Source organism: Dromaius novaehollandiae, chromosome 3 (genome assembly GCF_036370855.1).
Source record: "Dromaius novaehollandiae isolate bDroNov1 chromosome 3, bDroNov1.hap1, whole genome shotgun sequence".
Taxonomy (NCBI): domain Eukaryota; kingdom Metazoa; phylum Chordata; class Aves; order Casuariiformes; family Dromaiidae; genus Dromaius; species Dromaius novaehollandiae.
Genome location: NC_088100.1, coordinates 94,372,132 through 94,397,684, shown reverse-complemented (window position 1 = coordinate 94,397,684; position 25,553 = coordinate 94,372,132). Strand labels below are relative to the sequence as shown.

The 25,553-nt window shown below is 37.4% G+C and overlaps 1 protein-coding gene across 3 annotated transcripts in view; it reads right to left on the bottom strand.

Annotated features, from left to right (window-relative positions):
• ZFAND3 (zinc finger AN1-type containing 3) overlaps positions 1-25,553 on the bottom strand; it is a 152,302-nt gene that overhangs the window by 18,564 nt on the left and 108,185 nt on the right. For all 3 annotated transcript variants that reach the window (XM_064509528.1, XM_064509529.1, XM_064509530.1), the window contains 2 exons: positions 21,119-21,184; positions 6,373-6,543 (listed from right to left, as the gene is read on the bottom strand). In XM_064509528.1, coding sequence (XP_064365598.1) covers positions 6,373-6,543; positions 21,119-21,184 — 237 coding nt within the window. The remainder of the gene's footprint in view (positions 1-6,372; positions 6,544-21,118; positions 21,185-25,553) is intronic.

Below are 25,553 nucleotides of genomic sequence, written 5' to 3'. Positions count from 1 at the left end.
CTAGGACTGGGTCTGACAGATGTGAAATTCCATTACTGATCTCCTAGAACATCCTTGTATGTCTCAAATAAAAGATTCCAATACAAGAGGTTCATACTTTTCATACCACTTCCAGGAATCAATGCATTTCCAACACTTTAAAGACCACTACAGACTTATGTCTTGGCTTTACAAATGAAGTGATACCAGAATTATTTTTTTTTGCTGTAAAATACTAAGCTTCTGCCATAAAATTAAGCAGTGCTTTCTATGCAAGTAATTTCTATGGCTTAGAAATTTACAACTCAGTATCTTTAAAAAATGTTTAGAACTTCCTTTAAGAATGATATACATCCATGTCAAACAATTAAGGCCCATAAACTGATACTACGAATTTCAAATAATCAACTCGCTTTTCTCAAAAAACATTTCCAGAAGTCTCTGGATTATATTGCTTTAAAACTAGAGACAAGGAATTTGTCAGCAAAAGTAGCAAGTTTGTGGTAGCCACCTGCTTATCACATTACTGACCTGACAATTTTCAGATCAAGGATGAGCTAAGTGCTTGACTCCCTCATGATATAATTGCTTATTAAATCTAGTATTAAATAAATACATTATTTCAGTGTAATCATTATGCATCATAAGACACTAAACTATTGAAAGGTCCACCCAGAATTAGAGAATATAACTGTCTGAAGGTGTGCTTAGTGTAATTGGCATCTGAAAATATTTCACAGGAAGCTGGTATTGTTCTAGCACTGTTGATTTAAAGGTTATCCAGTCAGAGAGGCACCAAATGAAAATGCATTTTAAAATTTCTCTTCCTCACTGAGGCTTGCAAAGTGCATCAGCAATTAACTATTCCTATCACTTCTCCCAGTGTGCTGTGTGAAAAGGCTCAGAACTCGTCTTACAAATTGCTCTTTTGAAGATCAAAGGGAAGCTGAATTTGTCGGTGGGCGCTCTAGATGAGATTGTAATTTAATGGAATTTCCAGAGAAGGCTCGGCAGCATGCTCATCTGACAGCCCCAGGGTACAGGATTCAGGGGAGCTCTGTGACTCTTCCCTTCCGAGTTCCTTCCTTGCCTTTAATTGGCACCTCATTAGAAATTAATGAAAATGACATCCTCTGTTCTTCCTGCTCTAGGCACAGAATGCTACAAAAAGGCCCATCACAATTCATAACACATTCAATTTATATAGCAATGGCTCTTAAGCATTATTTATGAGATGTGAATTTCTTGTCAGCAGTTAATAACTTGTACAGAGTGGAAACAGAATAAAAGATGATCTTGAGAGTGTCTATGTATGTGTATATAAAAATAAACAAATCTTTCTGCAGCTGAAAAACATGTTAGAGTTTAAAGAACCCTTACTGGAACTCCCTTCCCAGTAGTAAATTGTTTTTCTTCATCCCAAAGCCCTACAGCACTAGCAAATCTGTCTAAGTTTGGAGCGAGTGTTAAGGGACCAGGTTCCACAGCAGTGCCTCCCCTGGACAGATGTTACCAGAGGCAGTAGAACCAACACAGCAATTTCCCAAAGATCTCAGGGTTCTTGGCCTAGGTGAAAAGAGTAAGACCCTCTGCCCACTTTTTAAAATGTTGTGGCCTGTGGGACAAGATATAAGGAAATACAGAGTCTAGACAGTGTGTCTTATTCAAACCTGGAATAACTGTATAACGACTGTAAGAAGCCCTAGATACCAATTTCAGTTCATGCTGGGTGTGCAAGGCCATAGAATGCAGACTAATCCATTAACTGGCTTCTACAAGCCTATGAAGATTACCATTAACTACTGGTATTCATTCTTCTAAATTCTAGCATCTCAAAACAGTATTATTTTGAGAGGTTGTCTTCCTGAGTACCACATGCGGAACGATAAAGAATATGTGGATTTAACAAACATGTGATGAGTTGCTCAGGTATTTTCACAGTAGGCAAGCTACTAGCATATGCTGCTAGACAGTTTTTTGATGTCTGAAAAAGCTGGGAGTAATACAGTGTTCACCTCAGTGCAGGCTGAGAAAGGGCACTGGATACCAAGCTCATTCGAGTGCTTACTACGTACCTGATGATTACAGGAGGTACTGCACCGGATAAGCCTGCTGGAGGCAGGATACCCAAATTTACAAACCAGAACTAATAAAATATTGCAAATCCTACCTCTAACATGAATTTAAGACCACTCTTCCCTTCTCATCTTGGTGGTGGTGATGTAGATGCAAAAGAAAAAGCAAAGAAAAATCTGGGGTTCATCATTAAATCATATTCTAATAAAAAAAATGTTCATATTGAAAAATTTTCTTTCAAAAATATTGGCAATCAAAATATAGGTGCCAAATTCAAAGCAAAGGACACACACGTTTAATTGCAGTAAGCAGCAAATGACTTTGTGAGACAAAGAAAGCATGCAAGGTGTGTTCCCCCCCCCCCCCCCCCCCAAGAAAGATTAAGCTGCTTTTAGAGAGTGTACCCCTCCTGTCAGTCATGAGTACTGCAAGTCTGGAGCTGGGGCCAACAATTCTGTTAATAAACCTGCTTTCTTTTGGAGGACCTAATTTTTACATGCATTCGTTCCAAAACCTACATATTATTTATTTTTTTGCGATACTGGCATTTTGTGGTGAATTGTGTTTTAAAGGCTGCTAATCTGATAACCAACAATTCTTCCTTTCTTTCAGGCTTTTTTTAAAAAACATACACTTTACAAGTGTAATGATGGAAGACACGCCCAGAAAAGCATGAAAAAAAAATACTGTGGGAACAGATTTGCTAAAGGAAAGAAGCATTCTGCTGGATCGATAGCTGACTTTCCAGTGAACCACAAGTCGTAGCCTGAATTGGCCCTTTAGCAGATGCATCTGAACTTTGTTAATTTGAATGGACAAAAGCAACATGCACAGGCTTATTTTGAAATAAAATAGTGAAATAAGAAGTGAAAAGTTATTTGGTATGGATTAACAGAGTTTCTTGCATATTCAACATGGAGAAAGGATTCATGTCAAAATAACCTTCCATTCAGCCCATTTCAATTCCCTGATCGTGATGATGAATAGAAGGTAGAAGATTTGGATATAATTTGTTGGCTGCCATGTACATGGGTGACACATCCCAGTTACACTAGAATAATATCCACAGGTACGTCTGCTTTAAAACAGTGTCCAATGTGTACAGATTTTCTTTTCCACTGACTGTCTCACTAAAAATCTCACTAAAACAGGCAGCAGGACACATCACCAGAAAAGCAGATGATTTCCAGTACTTTTAAGGCTGGGACAGGAAAATGTGCCTTAGCAAACAGTGCAGTTATTCTGTGGAGTCTTATAAAGTTAATTTGGATTTTATCACCAGTATTTCAGACCGGGCTTTGGGCCATCATAGTATTTATGTGATTAAGCCTTTTTCCTTGTATCCATGCAAACGGCACATTTCTCCTTCTGAAAATCGTGTCTGCCTTTTATCAAGTATTGTTGTCAAAGCTTCTTTTAATGTTTAAAACTGTACTTCTTCCACATTTTCCCTTTGCTTCAGTTAAGGATTAAGATGCCAAGAATTCAATATAATAGTGGTTTAGAGTCCAGATTCAACAACATTCTACCTTAACCATTACTTTATGAGAATATACATGTTTATTTTATACCAGTTGATATGTCACATTTAAAATACTTGTAGTTAAACACACATCACCTGTGTTTTTGTTTATGACAAAAAGGTAACCTGATCAGAACTGGATTTAGAAAGCATTTTAAACAAATGAGAATTTTTAACATATTTATTCTGTCCCATTTTTCCCCCAGCCTCCCCCAGTGCTTTCGATCTGGCTTGTCAATCATGATCTAAAGCAACCTAATTTTATAGATAGGCAAAGTTGGTGAAAATTGGCTTTTAAGGCAGCTTCTGTAAAAATGACAAAAGCTACATGCTGATGAGCAACAGTAAAGCAATTCAGATGGTGTAAATCTGAGATGACCTATGTTGCTCAGCGGTAGGGTTTTTTTTGCTTACTTTTAATAATATTAAGTGGTAGTGTAGAGTATGCTTAGTTTCACATCACATGAGAGTATTTCGTTACAGATGACATATACATATTGAACATCGTATTAATGAAACATTATAGCTGCACGGATAAAGCAAAGATCTACAGTCTTTTTGGCTATGTTGTAAACATGGGAATAGACTCCAGCCTCCCACTTCTCTCATTAAATGTGTAGAATAAAAATGTTTATTATAAATCCTTTAAGCTATGCAGAATGTAATAGGTAATGCACAAATGCAAATTTTCATTTCCTCACTTATTTCTGAGGAAGAGAGTATGTTTTGCTTCAACTTCATGTTTTATTAACACATTTTATGAACTTTAAATCTAATGGAGATTTTCCATAACCTTGCATATATTCAGTTGGAGCAATTTAAAGAATAATTTCTATAGCATTTGTATTGGAAAAATGTTGAATTATGTAGCTACTTCAAGGAAACTTGAGAGAAACCAACTAGCTGTATTTGTTATCCAGCTGAGGAAAAAAAAGGCATCTCTTATTTTATAAATTTTAAAAACATTACTAATTAATGGAATGAGTTTTAAAAGTTACTTTTAACTTCATTGCTCTTACATTGCAATTTTATTGTCCTGTTTTGGCATTTAATTTTTTTTATTTAAAGTAAAAACAATCCTTACTTCATGGAGAGCTACAGAATGAGGAAGGAAGGAGATGTGCATTTTGTAAACTGCAGTTGCTATTGTCTGAATAGAAAGTTTGTTTGCTGATATAGGAATATGAAGCTAATAGCAAACAAGGTAAAAACATGCTGATATCTTTATCTTAACATTTAACATCTTAACATTAAGAAGAAATCATTTAAAAGAAAGCTTAGACTTAGACTCCCCAAACTTGTAATACTCTCTTGCTCCCAATACTAGGGAGGATTTTTCTGTCTAGTTCAGTAAGGTACCTGTAAGCATCCTCATGCATTTGGTATGTGACAAAAGCAGTCCAGGAGCAGGAACACCTACCTCTACCTTTAGGTAAAATCTTACTCGATATTCCAAAGTATCCACACAGGTGATTTCCATAACACGACTTTCAATGTTATAGCTTTTGATTTCATAACTTTTGGTGGCTTGATGGATTAATATATGTTAGATCTAGGGCAGTGCTCCAGTATTTGAAACGAAGCCTGTCTCATGACTAAAGAGCACATGACCAACAGTACTCTCTGATGGTTGTGGTAAGAAAGACAGAGAAGAAAGGAACAAAGGATGACATGAAATCCTCGTGGCTTTTTTATCACTTTTCTTCACTTGACATTACATATTCAATATAGAATTCCTCAACTATGTGTTTATAACTAGTTTAGCCAATCCTTTCTCTCCCCATCACTGCACAGAAGGACATGCCTTCTATAGAGAAAATATTTTAATATAAAGTTCTGCATGTCACAGGTGCAATGTGAATTGCATCTACTGTCTAAGCAAAACCTTTGGAAATTATCTCCTGGCGGAGACATAATGGAGTAGCTAAACAGACTTTTCCAAATGTATCAATACAAACATGGTCAAAGAGTGCATGTGCAAGCTTTCAATACACAATCACATGAAAAATGTTTAGTAGACAGAACTATCATGTGCATTATCACTGCGTCTGATGAGCAGATTATACACCAGTTTTGAACACAACAGTCCCATGAAGAAGAGAGCATCTCCTCTTGAATCTAGTCACATCAACTGTCATTCCAGAAAGCCTATTTGCATGTAATACAAAACCCCAGATTATCTGTCTGCATGAGGTTACCACCCTCAATTCCAATAACGGAACAATGTCATCAATTTTGGAAAAGTCAGGTTGGATAATTTTAAGCATACAGTGAAGAACAGTTGTTCTTTTTTTTGTTTGTTTGTTTTTTTTCCCTGTTTAGGTGATTGTGGGAAGGAAAACATTTTCAGTTAGGTTTTTTTTTTTTTTTAAATCAATAATGTCATATAAGATGCAGAATGGAGATGCTGACTTATGTTTCTGTAAAGACTTACGTCTTCTGTAAAAAAAATTGTCATCTTTGCACATTTACTGATGTGCTTTGTGTTTCTTCTCCTGTCAAGTGGGCATGACACTCTACCACCTTACAGGGACTTCTGAAACTAAATTCATTAACATTTGAGTAATATTTAAGATCTCTTGAGACAAGGCAGCACATCAGGGCCAAAGTTTTGAAGTGGAAATTAGACAGACAGGCACTAATTAGGACTTTTTGCCACCAGTGGAAGATACAGCTTCTGTTTAAAATATCTTTGAAAGATACAAATTGCATGTGTTTTCCGTACTTCCATCTCTGATACAGATCCAGACACTGCTGCGTTAGAAAGCCAGATGTTGCTGACAAACAATACTCACCACAGCGACATGATCCCAGTTCCTGCTGTACTAGCTCCAGTTTTGTTTGGCACTGGAAGCACCGGCGTCTACTCTTCTGTTTGGATCGACTGGTTTCTTCAGGCCTGTCATTACTGTCATCCAGTAGCCGTGGCCGTTTCACAGGAGAAGCCTCACTCTCCGACTGTGAATCTGTTGTATTCACAACAAACATTTTAGGAAAAATATTAGAACTTCCTTGCGGAGACATCTCTTTGTGCAGTTTAAAGGTATATTGCTTTCAGCTGGGGTCCCCTCCAGGCAGCATGATACTTCCAATTCTACTGCATAAATATATTTAAAAAAAAAATTAAAAAGGACATCAAGTAAGGGATCAATTATATTTGTTCCCTGTAAGAACCTCTTGAACCTCACAATACTGAACTGAAAATTAACTGTTTAACTTCCCTCCAGCCATGGCGGGGCTGTATACAGCTACACGTAGAGCACACACCATCCTAAAAATAGCAGGCTTCATTTGTGATCTCATCTGGGTTCTCCTACAAGACCCTGTTGCCCCCACACAAAATAAATGAACTAGGCTTTCTGACGAGAAGCAACTGAAAGCAGATTCGACCTATTTCCTCCCTGGGCAGAATGGAGATTTTTATGGCACAGTGTGCAAGCTACACCTGTCATGGCTGACGGCAGTCCATGAAGGCAGCACACCATGCTTCCCTCTTTCCACATGGATAACAATTTAAATGCAAATTATTATACAGTAAAATATAAAACAAGCCCAACCGGTATGTGCATGCTATAAATTCAAAGTATTCAGCCACTTTTTGAAAAAATTAATTACAACACTCTTTACATTAATAGCTTCATTAATATAAATTCCTGCTTAAAAGAAAATAGCATGTGGAAAACACTTCTCAGAAGATATAAACCGATAGGTGCTGCCTTAAGAAAAAGTAGGTGAACTGGTGATCCACTTTGGATTTTTCATTGTGGTTATGTGTTGCCAAGAAGGTGCTACAGAAAAGTTCAGGATAAGGTAACTCAAATTCCTCTAAGCTGTGGAAGGCCCTTTCAAAACAAGCTTCCTTCCTTTAGAAGTTAAAATTAGGACAAGTGTTTACTTCGGGCAATGTGGTACTTTTACAATGAAGAATATTTTGACCGTGTCTCTAAAATAGTGCTTGAAACATGCACCACCTATTAGAAACTGGTAAGCCTCGTGTTTGTAGGCACATTGGAGGCAGCGGATTTCAGCAGATCTACTTGCTCTGCAATCTGAGGCAATTTGGTTGGGTTAAACAGGCATTTTCCTTCCCAAGGCTGTGCACAGCTGAAACAAATCTGTATTTCTTTTAATATAAACTGAAAATGATTTTAATCCTAACTGTACTAGAAATTAAATTGTTCGTAGTAGTGTTGCAAGGAGGCCAAGTGCTGAAAGCCATTACTGCAATGAGTCAGCACACTAGCGTAAAATGGAGACCAAGAAAAAAAAAACAAATATTACTTCAGTTATACCCAGTTTAAAAGGACATGAATCCAAACAAACAACAAGATAACCAGGGCTTTTAGCATGATTTTAAATTTCCATTGCATGGTGTCCTGTGCTTTTGGAAAACATCTCTACTTTGTGTTAGCTAACCTGTTTTTTTTAAAAGAAAAAGTTTAAATATTATCTGAAGTTTTAATATTAAAGTTATAAATATTTTTCTTAAAGATAACTTAAGTTATCTTAAGTAGCCTGTGATGCTGGAGCTCAAGAACAGAATGACCTTCCAGGCAGCACCCTGCAAATTAACTGCTGTAGCTAAAACAGTTACCCCTATCTTTGTTATTTCAATGAACTCATCTGGATCCTCTGCTTATTCATATCATGCCTTACACCTCTACCGAATATCTCATTTAGTTAGGCTAGGAACAACTGCTAGCCTCCCCTGTTCCAGGGTATGCTCCATTAACTTTCGCTAGTTCCTTGCATTCAATTTAAACTAACCCACTCTTCTTACCTGTGTTTCAGATCTTGTCTCAGTGTTTTTCCAGTTGTTGGACTCCACTATTGTAGCCATCATCAATACACAACTTGCCTCACTTAGGTCTTCTTTTTTTCTTTCATAATGGTCTCCAAGATACACTGAAAATGTACCTGGCTCTTCAACATGTACGAAGCCCCCACATCTCACATTTTACAGCAAACTGATCTGCTTTCTGCACAGTATACAGGTGATAGAACTATTGCAGCTTAATAAAAAAATTTCTGATGTGTGTCTCAGTACAGCCTTCTTTTTGATCCTTGTCATGGATTACAACTTACACCTTACAAAATACATGTATCAAGGCTACAGTAACATTCAGCATGTAATGTACTCCACTTCGGCATGCCTGGTTGTTACAAGAAAGACTACCACGGGAGAACCTTGATGAGGAAGAGAAAGAAGTGCCTAATGAATTAATGCAGTTACTGACCCACTAGTCCTGTCTTAAATTCAATCTCTGCAGAAGATGATCTAAAAGAAAGATCCTTTGAATAAACTGCAGAGATCCTGAGTCCTACTGCAAGGCAACAATCCTGCCAAGCATACACCGATTCCCAGAGTGCCTAGAACAGCAGGCTAGCCTTGAACGCACTACAGCGCGCCCTTCCACCTGCAACCTGCATACTGTAGCCCAGCAGACTCTGGGTTCAGCATAAATCTACTGCAGTCCATCTCATTGAAAAAGACGGAGAAATGCATGACTTTCATATATTCTTTATTTATTCATTACTCAGACAAACAGTTACACTGCCATTTCTATCTATCTCCTACACATCTTTGCTTTAGGAACCATTAGCCATTCTGGTACTCCTCAGAAGCAAATCTGGCATTCTAAATTAAGCCGATGGAAAACATAGTAGTCTGTTTATCATAAAGTGCAAATAAGGAATTCATGTTTATGAATCAACCATTCCCTGATCAGTTAATGAAGCCATGTGCCACTGAAAGCTGCCCTTAATGAGAAAAATAGCTACCCCAAGTCAGGCTAGTAGTCATCTAATTAAAATATTTAATTATACATTTCCTCATAAGTAGTAATAACCAGATGAATATTAACATAAGTTGGCTAATATGATAGAAATGATAGATTAGACATGTAATTTTTAAATGCATATTCTTGCCGTAAATTAAACAGTGCTAACACAGAAGTAACTGAGCCTAACTCCCAGGGTCAGTATCAGTTATCTGACTGCACAGTGCCTTGAACATTCAAGTGGAAGCTCATATTCGTTACAAAATGCACCAACAGCACACATGCTTACATCTTCTCATGGGTAAGTAAAAGAAGTTAGGAGAAAAATACAAATCAGAAATCAGAACTTCTAGATTCCATCCAGTGTGCATTTCTTCCTGATCATCTGGCCTTCTGAAATACTGACACAAAATAAATCTTTCAACATCTGGAATCTAGCAATGTTAAACTTCAGAGATCTGAAAGCAAATAGAAACTATTCATTCTTTACTACCTGGACTGCAGAAGAAAAACTAGACACAGACATATTCATTAGTACAAGGAAAAGTCACAGGAACAGGGTAAAGTGGTTTGACTAGAGTCAAGAGTGAGCTCTGCGTATGGGCTATTAAACAAGCGGGAATGGCCATAGCAAAGGTGATTCTTCCAGCCAGTGACAGGCTTCTCCTCGGAGGGATGATTCGTGCAACAGGAATTACTTTTACAAAACACATTTTCACTCTCAAAATGCATTTTAGTATTGTTCCTAAACCAAAAAATAGAGAGAGAAAAAGAGAAGAATGTTTTCCTTTTACTTGCAGGAGTCAAAATCACAAAGCTTTTCTGGAAAAACAAAGGAAAACAGCAACAGAGATAGGTCATCCCCAAAATTTCACACGGAAATTGCTCAGCCAGAGCAACTCTGCCATTGTCACTCTCCAATTGCAATTTTAATTCAGAGTTATGAAATAAGTATACTTCTAATCTGTATGTGAGAATGCAAACTCTTCTGAGTGCAACATCTTTGTCAAGCTCCCATTTGAACTGAGTGAAGGCAGTAATTTAGCAGTGCAAGATTTAAACTGGAGGCTTGACTGGAAACAAACAGCAGCGTTCTTAAAAATGGTTATGTTTCGGACAGAAACTCGCATTTGTTCCTTACTGTCACTGTACTTGTCTTCATTACTCATGTTCTCCCCTCATAATTTCTGAGGGAAGCGTTAGGGCTGTCAGAGCTGACTCCCAGTCTCCCTGAACCTCCTGTCACGGTGGCGTTGGCAGGCTGTGCACACGTGGCTTCCCTAACCACCACCCTGGCTCTTCCATGACGTTTTGGGGAGGGGGCGAGGGAGCCGTAAGCCTGGCAGGGAGAAGAGTGCTGAGGAAATGTAATGGGGATGAGAGGAGCGATGGGGAAGTAGCAGGAGACAAGGAAGCCTCCTCTGCTGCTGCTTGCTTCCAAGAATGAGATGAATCTGTTTAACTTCTGGTTTGATGACAGCTTTTGAGGCACTCAGTCAGGTTTTCAGTTTTGTTTTTTTCTTTTCTGTAAAGCACCCATCACACTGACGGATTGACACATGCTCATGACCTCACCTGCCTGTCCAAAGCTCAGTCAGAGCAATAACTGATGAATCCTCACACATCACTGCCATCTTTTCGCAAACCATTTTAAAAGGCGCTTGGGCTGTTAAAACCTCTGCCCATGAAGAAACTCACAGAGTCGCAGACGATAACTACAGAACAGCACATAACTTGAGAAATACCTTGTTGCTTTCTAGGTATTTTTCCTGTTATTCCATCTTTAGATGAGGGATTACTTAATTCCCTGGCATGGTGACTATGCATTAGAAATATCATCTGAGGGGAAAGTGCCTCATTAACTGATCTTTACTATCGCATTTACCAGAATCACTGTTTTAAATTATCTCCTCTATTTTTCAAATGGACCTAAAATGAACACAGTTGTTCCAAAATGGATTTGCTTATTCATTATTAATGAAGGAACAAAAATTCAAGATTAGCATCTTATGAACTGAGTCTGACAACAGCTGTGGCCATTCCTGTTCCTCCCTGATGCTTACACAATACTGTGGAAACAGTGATTTTGAAACTCTGGTATTTACTTTGAGGTGAACATCTCACCCCCTCCCGCAATCAAGCCTGCATCTGCGTCAGAAACCTCAGTGCGCACCTCTTTGGAAGCGCTCATGCTCAGGAGACGTTCCTTTGCTTTGTGAATTTTCCTCAATTTTTCTTAAAACATTACAGATGGATGCATCTCAAAAATTCTTATGTAAGCCCATTACTAAGGTTACTAACAAAATGAAACAGATTAACCCAGCGCCATTACCATTAGAGGAATTAATTAAAAGCTGAAAATAGTATTAGGCAAATAGTAAACTATGTAAGATACTTGATGCATTTTAGTTAAGTTATAACTACAAAAAGTGTCTTATCATAATATTCCTTTCTTGTCAATAAGTTTCATAATTGCTAAATTAATTGTAAAGTGAATTAGTTGGTCATCTCATATTTAGGCTCCTGTACTAGAAACTGTTTGTTAGTTAAATTCTTGCATTACTCCCTTCCCCATACGCGCTCTCTGACATCAGTACGACTAGAGGAAATAGAAATGGTAAGTTTATTTCTTAAACATTTTTACTTATACACATATTTTTACTTATACACCCAATTGATTCAATCAAGTGCATATTAAAATGTATTCAGGCACTACATAATTCTTTTGATGGATTAACAGACTGCATTTCAATTAGCTTAGACATTTCATAAGGCAACGGCCACCCGTAACTTTGCTGATTGAAGAAATGACCTTGTGTATTTAAGAAACTCCTCCAGCAGGGCTCATTTCCTGCATTGCGCCCACATGAGCAGCCTGTAAACCTCTGCAATCCACATCAGCAGATGAGCTGGTGAAGACAGAAAAGGCTGGAGCTAAGTGCTCGGGCTAGTTCTTGTTATCCATCTCTCCTTACAAGTGTAAACAGCTGAAGAGCTTGTTTAAAAACAGCTGCTGACAGCAAAACCATGCACAGAAAGCAACCATTAGACTTGGCAGGCACAAGACTGAGTTCATGTGGCAACTTGACTGCTGGGGGCACTTTATGCAGAGCAGAAGCTCAACAGTAGTCTAAGGATGCTAAGGCAAATTCTTATAGTTGACAAACAGTATCTCACGCCCCTCATGTTCAAACTATTATGAAGAACAAACCTTGAAAAGGGCAAAAGACAAAACTAAAGTTATTAGCTTTCCAAAAATATTCTTACTGGTGTTAATTTGAATTTATTTTCTCATTATTAAATTATGTATTTTAGCAACTTGTTATTCAAATAGTTAAAAGATGCAGTTGCTAAAATATGAGATCATAAACCAGTTTGGAGGAAAAGAAAACCTAGGATTGGGATTAAGCTTGGAAGAGGGACAAAGGCACATTTTAGTGACAGTTAAAGACTGAGAATAAGTAATATTTTAGGAAGTGGCCTAAATAATCAGAACAGGATTATTAAGTGAAGGAATAATGCACAAATGTAGAGCTATGGAAAAGCAGAAACAAGAGGAAGAAGAAAAAAGCTACAACACAGGAATATATAGGATGGAAAGGGAGAATGGTGAAGAATTCTGAAAAAGCTGTGAAGGCAAATCATGAACATCCCAGCCATTCAACAGTATCTGAATACCAGTCACTCGTACACGAATATGTATATTTACATATACAAATATGTTTGTACAAACACATACAAACAAGCTTACACTGGTCCTGATAAAATGGAAAATTCAAAAGCAGTTAGTAATATCCTAGTTGTGTTTACACTGACTTTAATGAGAGCCCTCATGCTTTGTGAAACTCTCTTATTGAAATAACAAGAAATAGATAATGTTATAAATATTACATATTTGCTAGTGAACTCAAGAGGCCATAAATAAGCAATGTTGCTCTGCTTTGAGTTTCTAATAGTACACTCCAGCTATGTCCTCATCAATCAGATGGCATACAGTATTCGGGAAGGTAATTCTTCAAACTAATAGCCTAAACCCAGCTCTGTACAGAAACTACTTGCTCTGTTGTTTTTCATTCACACACTGAGTTTTTCTTAGTCCTCCCCTCCCCACATTGAAATAATGAGGGTTTTCCAAGGCTAAGCCACAGATTCAAAAGAGGCATTGTAAAGTATTCCTGACTGCTACTAGTAAAAGATATGTATTTTCAATATTTATCTTTCAAAAAATTTATCTGTCATTAATTGCAAAACCTGAGTAATGCCACTAGCAACAGAAATCTTGCAATGAGAGACTGTCATTCCAAGGACTATCTGAGTAAGGTCAAGAAAAAGAAAAAAAAGTTCTTGCATTTTGATAAAACTTTTACTGAACGCATTAACAGTAGATTATGAAACCTACAACTGACCTATGTTCAAACTTTTTGTTTTCAATTCAGGTGTTTTAAATGAAGCTTAAAAATCAGTTCATACTTTGATTGTTACTTTTTTCTAGCAATCTTCCTGGGGGGAAAAAGCAGTCTCCCTTTTCATAGCATAAAATTTCTGTACACCTTTTTGCTGTCTACAGTAAATCAGAAATCAAGCTCTTTTACTGGGAAATTGTTACTGTTTTGAAAGCAGATATTTGGGAAGCATCTATACTAATTCAAATTGAAGGTCGGATGAACAGATCAATGAAGCTCAGAGGATGCAAAAGCACCTGCACTGCATTTTGTCTTACATCTAGATTTCTATCAGCCTGCCCCAAGATCTTGGTCTCATTAGTTATTCCCTAAAGTTTATGCTCAAGATAATAATTTGGAACTACAGTAGGAAAAAGAGGTAACCTGTTTACACAACAATCAGTCAACATACAAATTTTTAATAAAACCCTTGTTTTGTAGTAAGATGCACGCTTTCCCCTGTGTACACAAACACACACACAGACGCATACAACATGAAGCTTGGGGAATCACGTATTTCACATAATCTTACTAAAAAAATGCATCATTAGAGGGATCTTCTTATTAAGGCTCAACAGACAAACAGATTTCCAAGAGACTCTAAAATTACATCCATATATTTTATGGCCTTCTTGAAAATTAATTTCTAAATGAAAAATAGTGAAAACTTGTACTTAAAGCTCTCTGATGCTCTTGGAAATCGTTAGTATGAAGAGAGGCCTTAACCAAGAATCAAATAAAACCTTTGGGGCACTGCTCCAACATTAGAAAGTGCAGCAGTAACAGAACTGTTGGGTGGTTCCTATGTTACATACATTTTAATTAAAGACAATGCCAAAAAACAAAAGCACAAAAAAGTGGCAGCACATTGTTAAGTGCTTCAGGACAGTTATTTAATGCTGAACTGGTTATAAAAAAAAAAATCACCAGTGCAATAAAATACCTACTTTAAAATGATAAAAAGTAGTATGCCTCATTTGCTGAGCTCACTAGTAAGACTGTTACCATCCTGATCTGGATACATAATCAAGGTACTGCTTAACAACTGCAACACTCTGAGGTAAAATCAACTCAACTCTTCCAGCCAGCAACAGCAGAGTCCCTGACAGATTTTTTTCAACTGGATATTGGCCACGTCGAAGTTAATGGTCACAAATATCCTTTGCTACATTCTCCATATTGTCTTGGTAAGGCAGGCAAGCCAAATTAACCCAAACAGAAGTAAAGCAAACCCGAGGCTCCCCCACTCCTGTTCCAATATACTTCCAATATATACCTGTGTTAAGTTTTAGGAAGAGGGTGTAGGTGGGAAATGCAAGACATGCAACCTTAATTTCTTTGTCCCTGAAATTAATGGAGATGTGCTCTATTTCAAGTTTGGAGCTGTTACTCGAGAATTGTTACTTGAAAGTCGCTGAGCTTGTTGCTCAGGAGCGGCTTTCTGGCAGCGTCAGGGTGGAGAGCTGGTAACAAGACAAAGAATTCAGAACTGGTGGGAGCACACAGCCAAATAATATAATACCAAATAATATACCACTAATAAAGGTGGTATATTGAATATTTTCTAATAACAACTATGTGTCTGTTGTCAAAGGTCAGTTAACTGATCCCAGACAACTCTTGACAGCTAAGAAAACTACTCATGGCATGAAACCACTAAAGAGGAATATTTAAGGTTAAATTGTTTCATTTTATTCAAAAATATACTGACAGAATAAAATATCTACTCTACTATTTCAACAATACTTCGTCACAATTCACTCATACTTTAATACAACGATGCGGTCAGATCTGAATTGTAAAACATAATGGTCTTAAAAATGTACAATTTCATAAAGCAGACTGATGATCACCTATCACGCCATAAATAAAAGCTGGTGGGAAAGTGACATGGGCAGTGGCACAGACTGTTCAATAGGATGCTCAGAACATTAAATGTAGGGCAGGAGAGTTTCTTACGTATTCAAACCTGCTTAGCTTTTCCTGGTCATGCCCACCGAAACCCTGCAGCAAGGACTATTCTCCAGCTCAGTGCTTTGACCACCCCACCTTTCCGTGAGTCTGCACTGGCTCCCCTTTCCTTCAGTATTTCAGGCACTAGCTGCTTGCCTGTACTTCCAGGACTTACCAGTCCCCCAGCCCATACAGTGCTGTGAAGACTATTGAAGCGAGACTAAATACCTTTAATCACTCAGATCATACTTGTTCTCTGCTAGTGACATTGAAAAAATTAGGTTGGAAGGGACTTCTGGAGGTCACCTAGTCCAGAAGTAAACTGCACAAGTGATTAATATATGAACTATCAAGATGCTTGCAAAATTGCTCTTTAAAATAAAGCCAGTAAAAGCTAAATTTCAAGGCATTTTTTTCCTCTTTGGTTTGCTGAAGAACTGGCTTTTCACTCCCACAGAAATGTGCTAGACTCTCTATGATACATGAAAGATCAGGAAAGACTTTTTTGTGAATATTACCAATTACTGCATGCTAACAAGCTCTTAAAAACCTTCCCAAGAACAACTGAAGTTTTTATAACTCATAGGCAAGAATCATCACAACATCGCAATCACAGCTGATTTTTAACAAACTTTTCCATATGTTGACCCCAAACCCATCTCTTTGGATTCTCCAGCCACACTAGTTATAACGCGTTTAGTATAAAAATAAAGGGAATTTATTTAGTGAAAAAAACAGTTCAGATGACCGTATCCACTGTTCTTAATGAATGACAGTGATTCTGTAAAGTTAACAAGATGATACTGAGAATAAATCCTACAATTGCAGCAAGTCTTTAAAATTGTTTACAGATATGACTATTATGATTCTTACCATTAGGAGGATTTTAATCTACAATAATTTTAACACTTTGAGAAGGCTCATTGATAACCAACACCAGAAAGTAATGCAAAGTACATGTGCAACAAATACCAAGCTCCTCTGAGCAGGAGAGAAAACCGAGCTGTCTATCCAGATCAGTCTGGGAGTACAGAACAGATTATACAACACACCGCAGAAACAGGCGGCAAGATGGGGTAGTAAAAGCCCATCAACATACATCACCTGATCACGGTACAGTGTCATCTCCCAGTCCCTATTAGCCTTTGCTGCATCAGTGCAAGTCCCAGACACTTTATCCTGTTTATAATTGCTGATGAGCAGTAATAAGGCCTCCATGCCTCAGCTCCTGTCCGTTCTACTTCAGTGCCCACCTATTAGGTAATAACTTTTATTTACAACCTTGCTTGATGCGCTGTTCTATTAGTACAGCTGGGAATGGAGCAGGGAAAAAAAAAGAGAAAAAAAAGTCTCTAATGGGCACTGTTATTGCCAGGGCAGATGATTTATAATGCTGCTCGAAGGCTGTTCTATCATTACTTCGCTTTTGGTGAAAGAGCTCCAAGAAGGCTGGCTTTCTAACACAATGCCCTCAAAGTCAAACACTGTAGAACACCTTAAAAAGCACCTTAAAGGTCCCATGGAACAATAACAAAAAATACTCAGAATTGTTTAAATGCTATAAAACCCCTCACTAACCTTTTGTATATTCTTTGCTCTGCCACTTACCACACCAGAGCAATAAAATATCTACGTAATGGAGGATCAGATATTTTGTCCTTACTTGTCACATAAGGATTGATTTTAAAAAAAAAAATTCTTATGAAGAAATGGTTTCTTGTATTTGGCTCTGGCTGATCTCACATGATTCCTATTACCATAGCCTGTCCTTTCTAAAAAAGGCTGTCCTCTTGACAGTGTATGTTCAACCTCATGGTGTTTAGATTTCTAGCATGGCTACAATCACACACACACACCTTAGTATACATAAAAAAAAAAACAAACAAAAATCAAAACATAAACCTTAAACTTCAAAAAGGACTATAGACCTGCTTAGCTGCTTTGCTGAAGCAGTGGAAGAATTCTCTGCATCTTCCGGACTCAAGCTTTAAACTATGAAAGCATACGGCATATGACAGATACTGTAATCTCGTATACTGTAAAACCCACCATACCCATCTAGGACAGACAGTCTCATAAAATGTGAGCTATTTGCACATATATCTATATAGAATATTAAGGTTCTCATGAACCACTACTGAGAAATAAAATAAGTAACTTAAAAATTCACCAACTTCATGGATCTAATCTATGGATTGATTGTATTATTACCGCTTTTTATCTGCCTGTTGCTACTATGCACTCTGAGGCACAATTAAAAACTATCTGAGGGCACTTAAACAGTTCCACTGTTTTTTTCCAGAATTCTTTAAGCTGCATGAAAATGTTTTAAAATCTGGCTGTTTTGAATTGCATATTTAATCATCTTTAAGTTGTACAGCAGAGAAAGACAACTAATTTACTACTTAGCACTGTGCTTTCACAACACAGGCACCCATATAAATGTGATATGGATGTGTATCCCATTGTACCTACTGAATAGAATAAGCCTCACGGTAACAGCATCTGCAATTAATCATAATATTACTACTTAACCATTAAGAAATAAACCAAAATACAAAAAAACCCTATACCCCAGGCCATAGTGCCATCTTCAGACCACTGGCTCTCCAAAATCTTTGGGGCATCGTCCAAACTAATGATTCCAAGGCTTTAACTCATCTTTGCATTACTATCCTTGTCCTGCGGGCACACTTTGGAATACAGATACTCTTTCAACCACAGAAATGATCCTGGAAAGAGGAGGACACCATTTGGTATCACAATAAGTTTTTTTGTCTGAAGAACTCCAGCATTAAAGTTGACAAGTGCATGAGGTAAAAACGATTTTTCTAAAAGAACTTCTTTTCCTCTGTCTTGACAGATTGATTGTTTTGATCTTTCTTCAGTGGTTACATTATATGCTAATATAATAAAGGTTTATTCCTTCCTTAATATTCTTCCGAAAGGAACCTACATGCACCATAAATAGGTTAAATTTCTGATTTTCTGTCTCAAATACTGGTATACAGCAGACTTTGGGGGGGGGCGGGGGGGACAAACTATGCTTGAAGGGGAAACAAAATTTAATACAGCTGAGCTCACACCAAAATATTCTTCCTTCAAAGCTCTTCAGAGCAGATGAAATGTAGAATTAGTATAGGAAAGAGGCTTACACACAATGTGTAGTATGGACCAATGTTGTTTGTATTCACTTAAATAACTTTCTAGGCATGTGAGTCTAAGCTGAAGTGAATGTAAGGTGAAATATTCAGCTACACAGTCTGCTGCTTCAGCCTGAAGATATCATCCCTAAATACTATTTCTGGCTAATATTTTGTAACCAATATTTTCTTTTCAATTCCCATATTTATCTAGATTCCCAAATATGTTCTTTGAAAACTTTCTTTTTAAAATAGCACTGAAGGTTTGCATTTGAAAAAGCAAGTTTGCAAAAGAAAGGTTATCTCCTGGTAGCAGGCTTATTATAAGGGACTTAAGTGTAAGGGACTACAGACAAAATATGAAGAATCGCTGAGCAAATGATGGGAAAAAAAAAAGAAAAAAAGAGAGGAGAGGAGGATGCAATAAAGCCATGTAAAACCACTTGGTTTAGTTGACTGAAGGTGAAACTTGTGGCACCAGATTAAATCTCTATTTTCTTATTAAACAAACGAAATCACGAACATATTATACTAATGTTTGATCCCTGCATGCTTAAAGTGGAAATAAGAGAACTACTGAGGAAAGTTACCCAACCATTTAATGGATCACTTTCATCATGTACAGTAGTTTCATCTGCTTTAATCTAAGCAGTTTTTGCTATTCCCATATGGCACTGAAAATAGTGAACTTATTTACTTTTTTGTTAATCACGAGCCCATTTAAAAAATATTCAAATACTAATCTCAGTTTTCAGTATCTATAACATCATAAAAAAACTTTTTAATAACCCTCCAATGAAATTTGAGTTAAACATTACAACAGATAACATATAAAGAAAATACAATTTGGTAATACCACGAGTAAAGCAGCTTAGTTTGCAAGGGATACAGTGGCAAACCTTCCTTCTTGAATAGGTATGCCCCCATGTCTACAGAAAAAAGAAAATCTACAGTCCTCAAATTCTGAAGGAGTTGGACCCAGTACCTTACAGTACCAAACTTAGAAGTTATTTGACAAACAATATTCACAGCACTGTCATAGATCATTATGCATCTCTGGAAAGTTCTGCTCCTGCAGCAAGGACAAGGAAACGTGGCTTCTCTTACTTAACCTTCCTTTGTTGTGAACCAAGCCAATTCTCATCATCACATATTTGCTGCAAGCTAATAAATGCATACGGGGAAAAACCACAGTTCAGCTAAAAATACAGTAACTAAAACCACCATAAATTGGCAGTATTCTGAAAACATGAGAAATACTTTTTGAAAGAATGACTTCAGAGGAAGTTTGCCTTAAACTCCTGAAAGAATAGGGGACCTTAACTAAACAGGAATATCCTTCCTTTCTGCGCTCAGTACAGCTAATTACATTACATAAATGCAAATATAGGCAAAAATTACTTTGGAAACAGTTACAGATGGTTAGAAGCTACCACTCCCTAGCCGCCTGCTACTGCCTCTCCACTTAAGGTTATGGCCTCCCACAACAGTGTGGGTGGAAAGGATCATATGAGCTTGCCATAACCCACTACAAAACTGCCAAGTGTGAAAAAGGTTTGAGCCAACCTGGATTTGGCTGCTTGCCCGCATTAGCACTCCTATGATTCTTTACGACAGATCTGCTGCAGAAGCAGAAACCTCAGTCTCGCAATGACCTAACGTGTTACCACTATCATTAGCTCTGTGAGAAACCATTCACCTACACCATCCAAGGAGAAATAAGATCATGGAAAGGATCTAAATCAGGTTTCGTTTAGTCTCAATTAATGCAAACATCAGTTGCCTAAGCTCTGTCTTCAGTCAAGGAAAGTCAATTGTACTCCAAACGGTTTTCTACTTCATACTTTGCCTTTCAACAGAGACTTTCCAAAGTAGCATAGCAATCATTAGACTTAAATCAAACTGATGACTTCTGCATTTCTTATGTTTACAAAAATTACCTGAAAATGTAGTATGTTTAGAGAATTATGTTTAACCAAAGTCTGAGGTGAGCTTATCTGCACTTCTCCCATGTGGACCTTCTATATATGCATATACACGTCTATATATGTGTGTATATAAATATATATGTATATATGTATGTATTTCTGACAGCAAATGAACAATGCTTATTTTCAGTTAGCATTCTGCAGGTATAGTTACTACCCTTGACTATTAAACTATAATCATACAGCTATATATTATGCAAAATCTAACTCCTCAACCTCCACAAAATGCACATACCTGAGTCACAAGATCTTTTGGTTGGTGTGGTTAATGAGGCATGAGCTGTACCTGTGCATGGCCCACCTGGAAAGAGAGAAGATCATAAGTCTCGCAACATCAACTAATATTTAACATTTACAATCACATCAAGTTTATACTTGGGAATATGGAAACACTGAGGATCGCTCATGTCTTGGGAAAGAACCTATGGTAGCAGTCTACTAGTTTCAGTGTTTCCTTCCCAGGCAAATGTGAACATGTCTTGCACTCACAAACTAGAGGAGAAGTTGGAATAAAGAGACAGGTTACATTATACTTCATAAACATTTTAAGAGACACTTTTAAGAAAATAAACTAATTTTCCCAGTGTTAACAAAGGTGTGATTCACAGTGGAACACAGCTAGAAGCTTATTTAATTAACCCACAACTGACACATAGGAGGAAATGATCACTTCCCTTATTTCAACAGAAACCACGTCACTGATCTCAGTGACGTAATGATTTTACCTCTTATCTTGTTCCGTGTTTTTAAAATGTGGCAAAAGCATATTCTAATAAGCTGTTCTCATAGTTCAGTTTTGTTGTTGAACTCTGGACTCTTTCCCACTGATCTGGTATCTGCTTGGTAGTAAACTGCTTTCTGGCTTTGTAGCATCTCCACATGCATCATCACTGAAGAGTTCTCCAGAGATCTTGTTAAACTAACAACCCAATTCAGTGTACTCAGCGACTTGTGGGAAAAAAAACAAAAAAACCCCACCACCATATAGTGAAGCCAAGACAAATTGACAGTAGCATTACCAGCAGTAATAATACATCATAGCTTTGATAATTGGATATTATATATTGGATAAAGCTAGAGAGCCTGAAATTAGGTTAGAGGTAGTAGAATTTGGCTATCAGGATATCAATAATTAAGTTTGCACTAGACTGCTGGTAATGTAGTAGTATTATGTTGGCAATACAGCAGAACTTTGTATAATGACAGGATGAGCTTAACATAAGCCTCCTCTTCTCCCTGCAACAAACCCCTGAGAAATCCTGTTTCTCACTATTTATCCAGTATTGGCATAGTTGGAAAAACAGCACTGTGGCTATGGCAATGTATTTTCCCTCTTTTCAAAGATTTTTCAAATCTGGATTGGTAGTAAGCTGTTTATTTCCCTTTGCTTCTCTCTCAAAGTTGCTCCTACCCTCAAGTTTTTCTTTTGTTTCTATTTTTCTGTAAGGAGCAGGTCTTTGCCTACACTGTAAAACTCATAGCATTTTAACACTACAAAAAAGAGGAGCTTATGCAATTGGGAAGGGAAGATGCGAGGAAATTATTTCATTGCACTTGAATTAAATGAAATGCACTTGGGAGCAAAGAACTCTAGTTTCACGCTTGCAGTTTTCCAGAAAAGGATTGAAAAACTTTGAGTTTTCTGTTCCCCAAAGAGTCCCACTGGCAACATGCACCACTTTATAACCATGCAACAGGGCATCTTTAAAGTGCTGGTTCTAGAGGCAAACTTGTGAGCGTTGGGGCTGCGGGCAAAGGACTCAGCCATTCACCAGGCCCTGGCCTGAGGTCCAGCTAATGGAACAGGACATGGGAAAGTGCTGAACGTGGCATGACAAGTTGCTGGATGTGACAGCTAACAGCATAAGAAGCTGACACAAGTTACAGATAGTGTCCTGAGGGATGGCTGGGTTTTGCATGTGGCTAAGGAGAGGGTTATGTGAGAAATGGCTGAACTTCACAGATAGTTGGAAGGAAGTGTTGGGGAGCTTTTGCACAGCAGTCTTGCAAGGCCAACTGTCCCTCAGTAACTACTAAAATTACCAAATTTCAATTTGACATGGATGTAGCAGAAGTGGGACCAACCAGGAAAATGTAATTATGGGCAGGGCTGTTTATTTGGGAGAAGACAGGGATGGAGGAAGGGAGGTACAAGGGCAGAAAAAAAAAGAGGGTTAAGAAACGGGGAAAGGAGTAATAAAGCTGTCTGGGAGCTTGATCACCACAGCTGAAGCAGAAAAATCAACCAAACCTGTTGTTCTGAGCATATGGCAAGAGTCAAACCTGCTTTTGCAGTCAGGAGGAGTGGGCAGCATGGGGGAGCAGACCAGATGCCTTCCCTGGCTAACAGGGGAACATCCAGGATGCACTGATTAAGCACCTTGGTTGTTGGTGCTCATCCCAGGCCTGATGGCACTGGCAACTACCCACTGCTTGGTAACAGTGAGAAATTAAGTTCAAATAATGTTTCATATCTTTACTTTTACCAGGCTAGAATATAAAAAATGGAAATACGGAAATCTATGGAAAGATTGATTTACACTAGTAATACTATTGTAAAAGGCTTAGAAGATTGGTGCATTTAGGAAGAAAAGATGCTGTCCTGTTTTCTTTAACAGTATTGCAACAGAATGTTTACCAAATTTTCTGCAGAAACCTTTAGGATATTTATTAAACCTACACTGTAGGTCTGTTAGGGCAGTTTCAATTTTAAAGAAAAAAATTACTCTAGTTGTTTATATGCAAAACATACGAGATATGGAATTGCATCACACTGATTTTAGATCACAGCTGCCTCCTAAGATGCAGCATCCCTTCTTCAAATAATTTTAGTTACATTCCTCCAGTTTTCTTTAAAGTATCATTGACAAGCATCATCACTGTGGACTATCAAATAAGACTAATCCTTGCAATTATATTACAGTAAATATTTACACTAGTTGATGCTCTCAGCATTCAATTAAATACAAAATCTTTGCTTGTCACTCTAAAATACTACAGATTGGTATGTATTCTTCACTTCACTGTGTTACATAAGTTTCTTTTTTACTCTTCCCTTATTATGTATTACCTTTACATAGCTGCAATTTGCACAGCACAGTACTGGAGTTTCGACAATGAATAGCTTGGGATTTGCATGCAAGTACACCACAGTGCCTAATAACCAGTGAAGGCTGCATGTCCTTTGCAGCACTTTCTTCTCCTATTGTTTTTCATTCCTGCATTAGAAAAAGTCATGCATAATACAATACTGTGTAATAAGGGCTTGACTGTGCAATTTTACATGGAAGTCATTATGTTGAATCTTTTGGTATAATAGCAGCCAATACAGAAATTTTTATATTATTTGAAAGAGGGCTACAGCTTTAATAAAATTTTTGCATGAAAAATATCAGATACTATAGATTACTATTCTTTCTTAGCTATACACAAAGGTAAACTTATTACTAACATGTTATTCTGAACATGTTTCAGCATATAGCTCTACTTTTGTTCCTAAAATCAGTTTTGAAGCTCACTGATCTCTGTTGATAGCGATATAAGCACGTTTGAACACTGCTTTGAGTTTTCAGTACTATGAGAGCTGCTTCCCCAGAAAAGCACACAGACGCCCCATATACAACAGCTGCAAGAAGGTAGTCTAGTAAAAGCCAAATATCCTTAGACAGAAGTATCATAGTCAGGGCAGGGAGAATTTTATGGCTATTTGCCATACAGGAAAGAACACTTCTTTGGAAACCTATCCAAGCCATTAATCTAGCTGTGTGTTTACTGAATTGGTAGAGACATAATCTAATTAATCTACCCAACTGAGTTTGAAAACAGTCATTGATTACAAGCACAAACACATAAACAAGAGGGAATCTAAACCTCTAATTTCTGTCTATGCAGACAGAATACACCTTCTTTATGGAAAAAAACCCTTTCTAATACTTAAGAACTGCTTATTTGCTGCAGAACGCATAAACTGCAAGATAATTTCAGTTACAATCCTACTAAACAGATAAGAGGATTATATCATCTACAAACACATTCTTTTTAAAATCTTGTTTTACAAGTCTGCCATTATTTACTTTTGTGGATTTTTATCCACATGCAGTTTTTAAAGAAGGAAATGAAAAATGGACAGCTTTGCCACTGCTGAGTGGTAAAACACACTTAACTGTAATGAAGTAAACTGAGACAACACTCAGATGGCACGCTTTTCTCACTCTATTATCTCAGCTAATGTGCTTTTCCTCAGTTTCGCCATTTCCCCACTTTCCTACTTTATGGGTGTAATTTGAAGTGTAAAATTGTGCCCTTGAAACCTGCAGTTAAGTTATAATAATATAAGTAATTCCTATATAACCTTAAGAGATGTGCAGCTCTCAGCCACTTTTTTCTTATGACTGTTTCTGCTTCAGGTTCCTAGGGGTCCTTTCACTGTAATAAATGGGACCCTAAAAAAAAATGCCTGCTCTGCACTGCGAAGTGACTATAAACCAAAGGCAGCAATTAACAGTGGTACTATTTTGCTGGTCTTCTTTAGACTTCAAAATTACTATGTAACAGGTGTGAAAAGAACATTTATTTCACAAATCTACCTGCAAAATCTTTCCAGTTTACATGAGTAATATGCAAGAAGAGCCAGGATTGTTCTTTCAATGCAATTGGGACTGTAGGGGTTA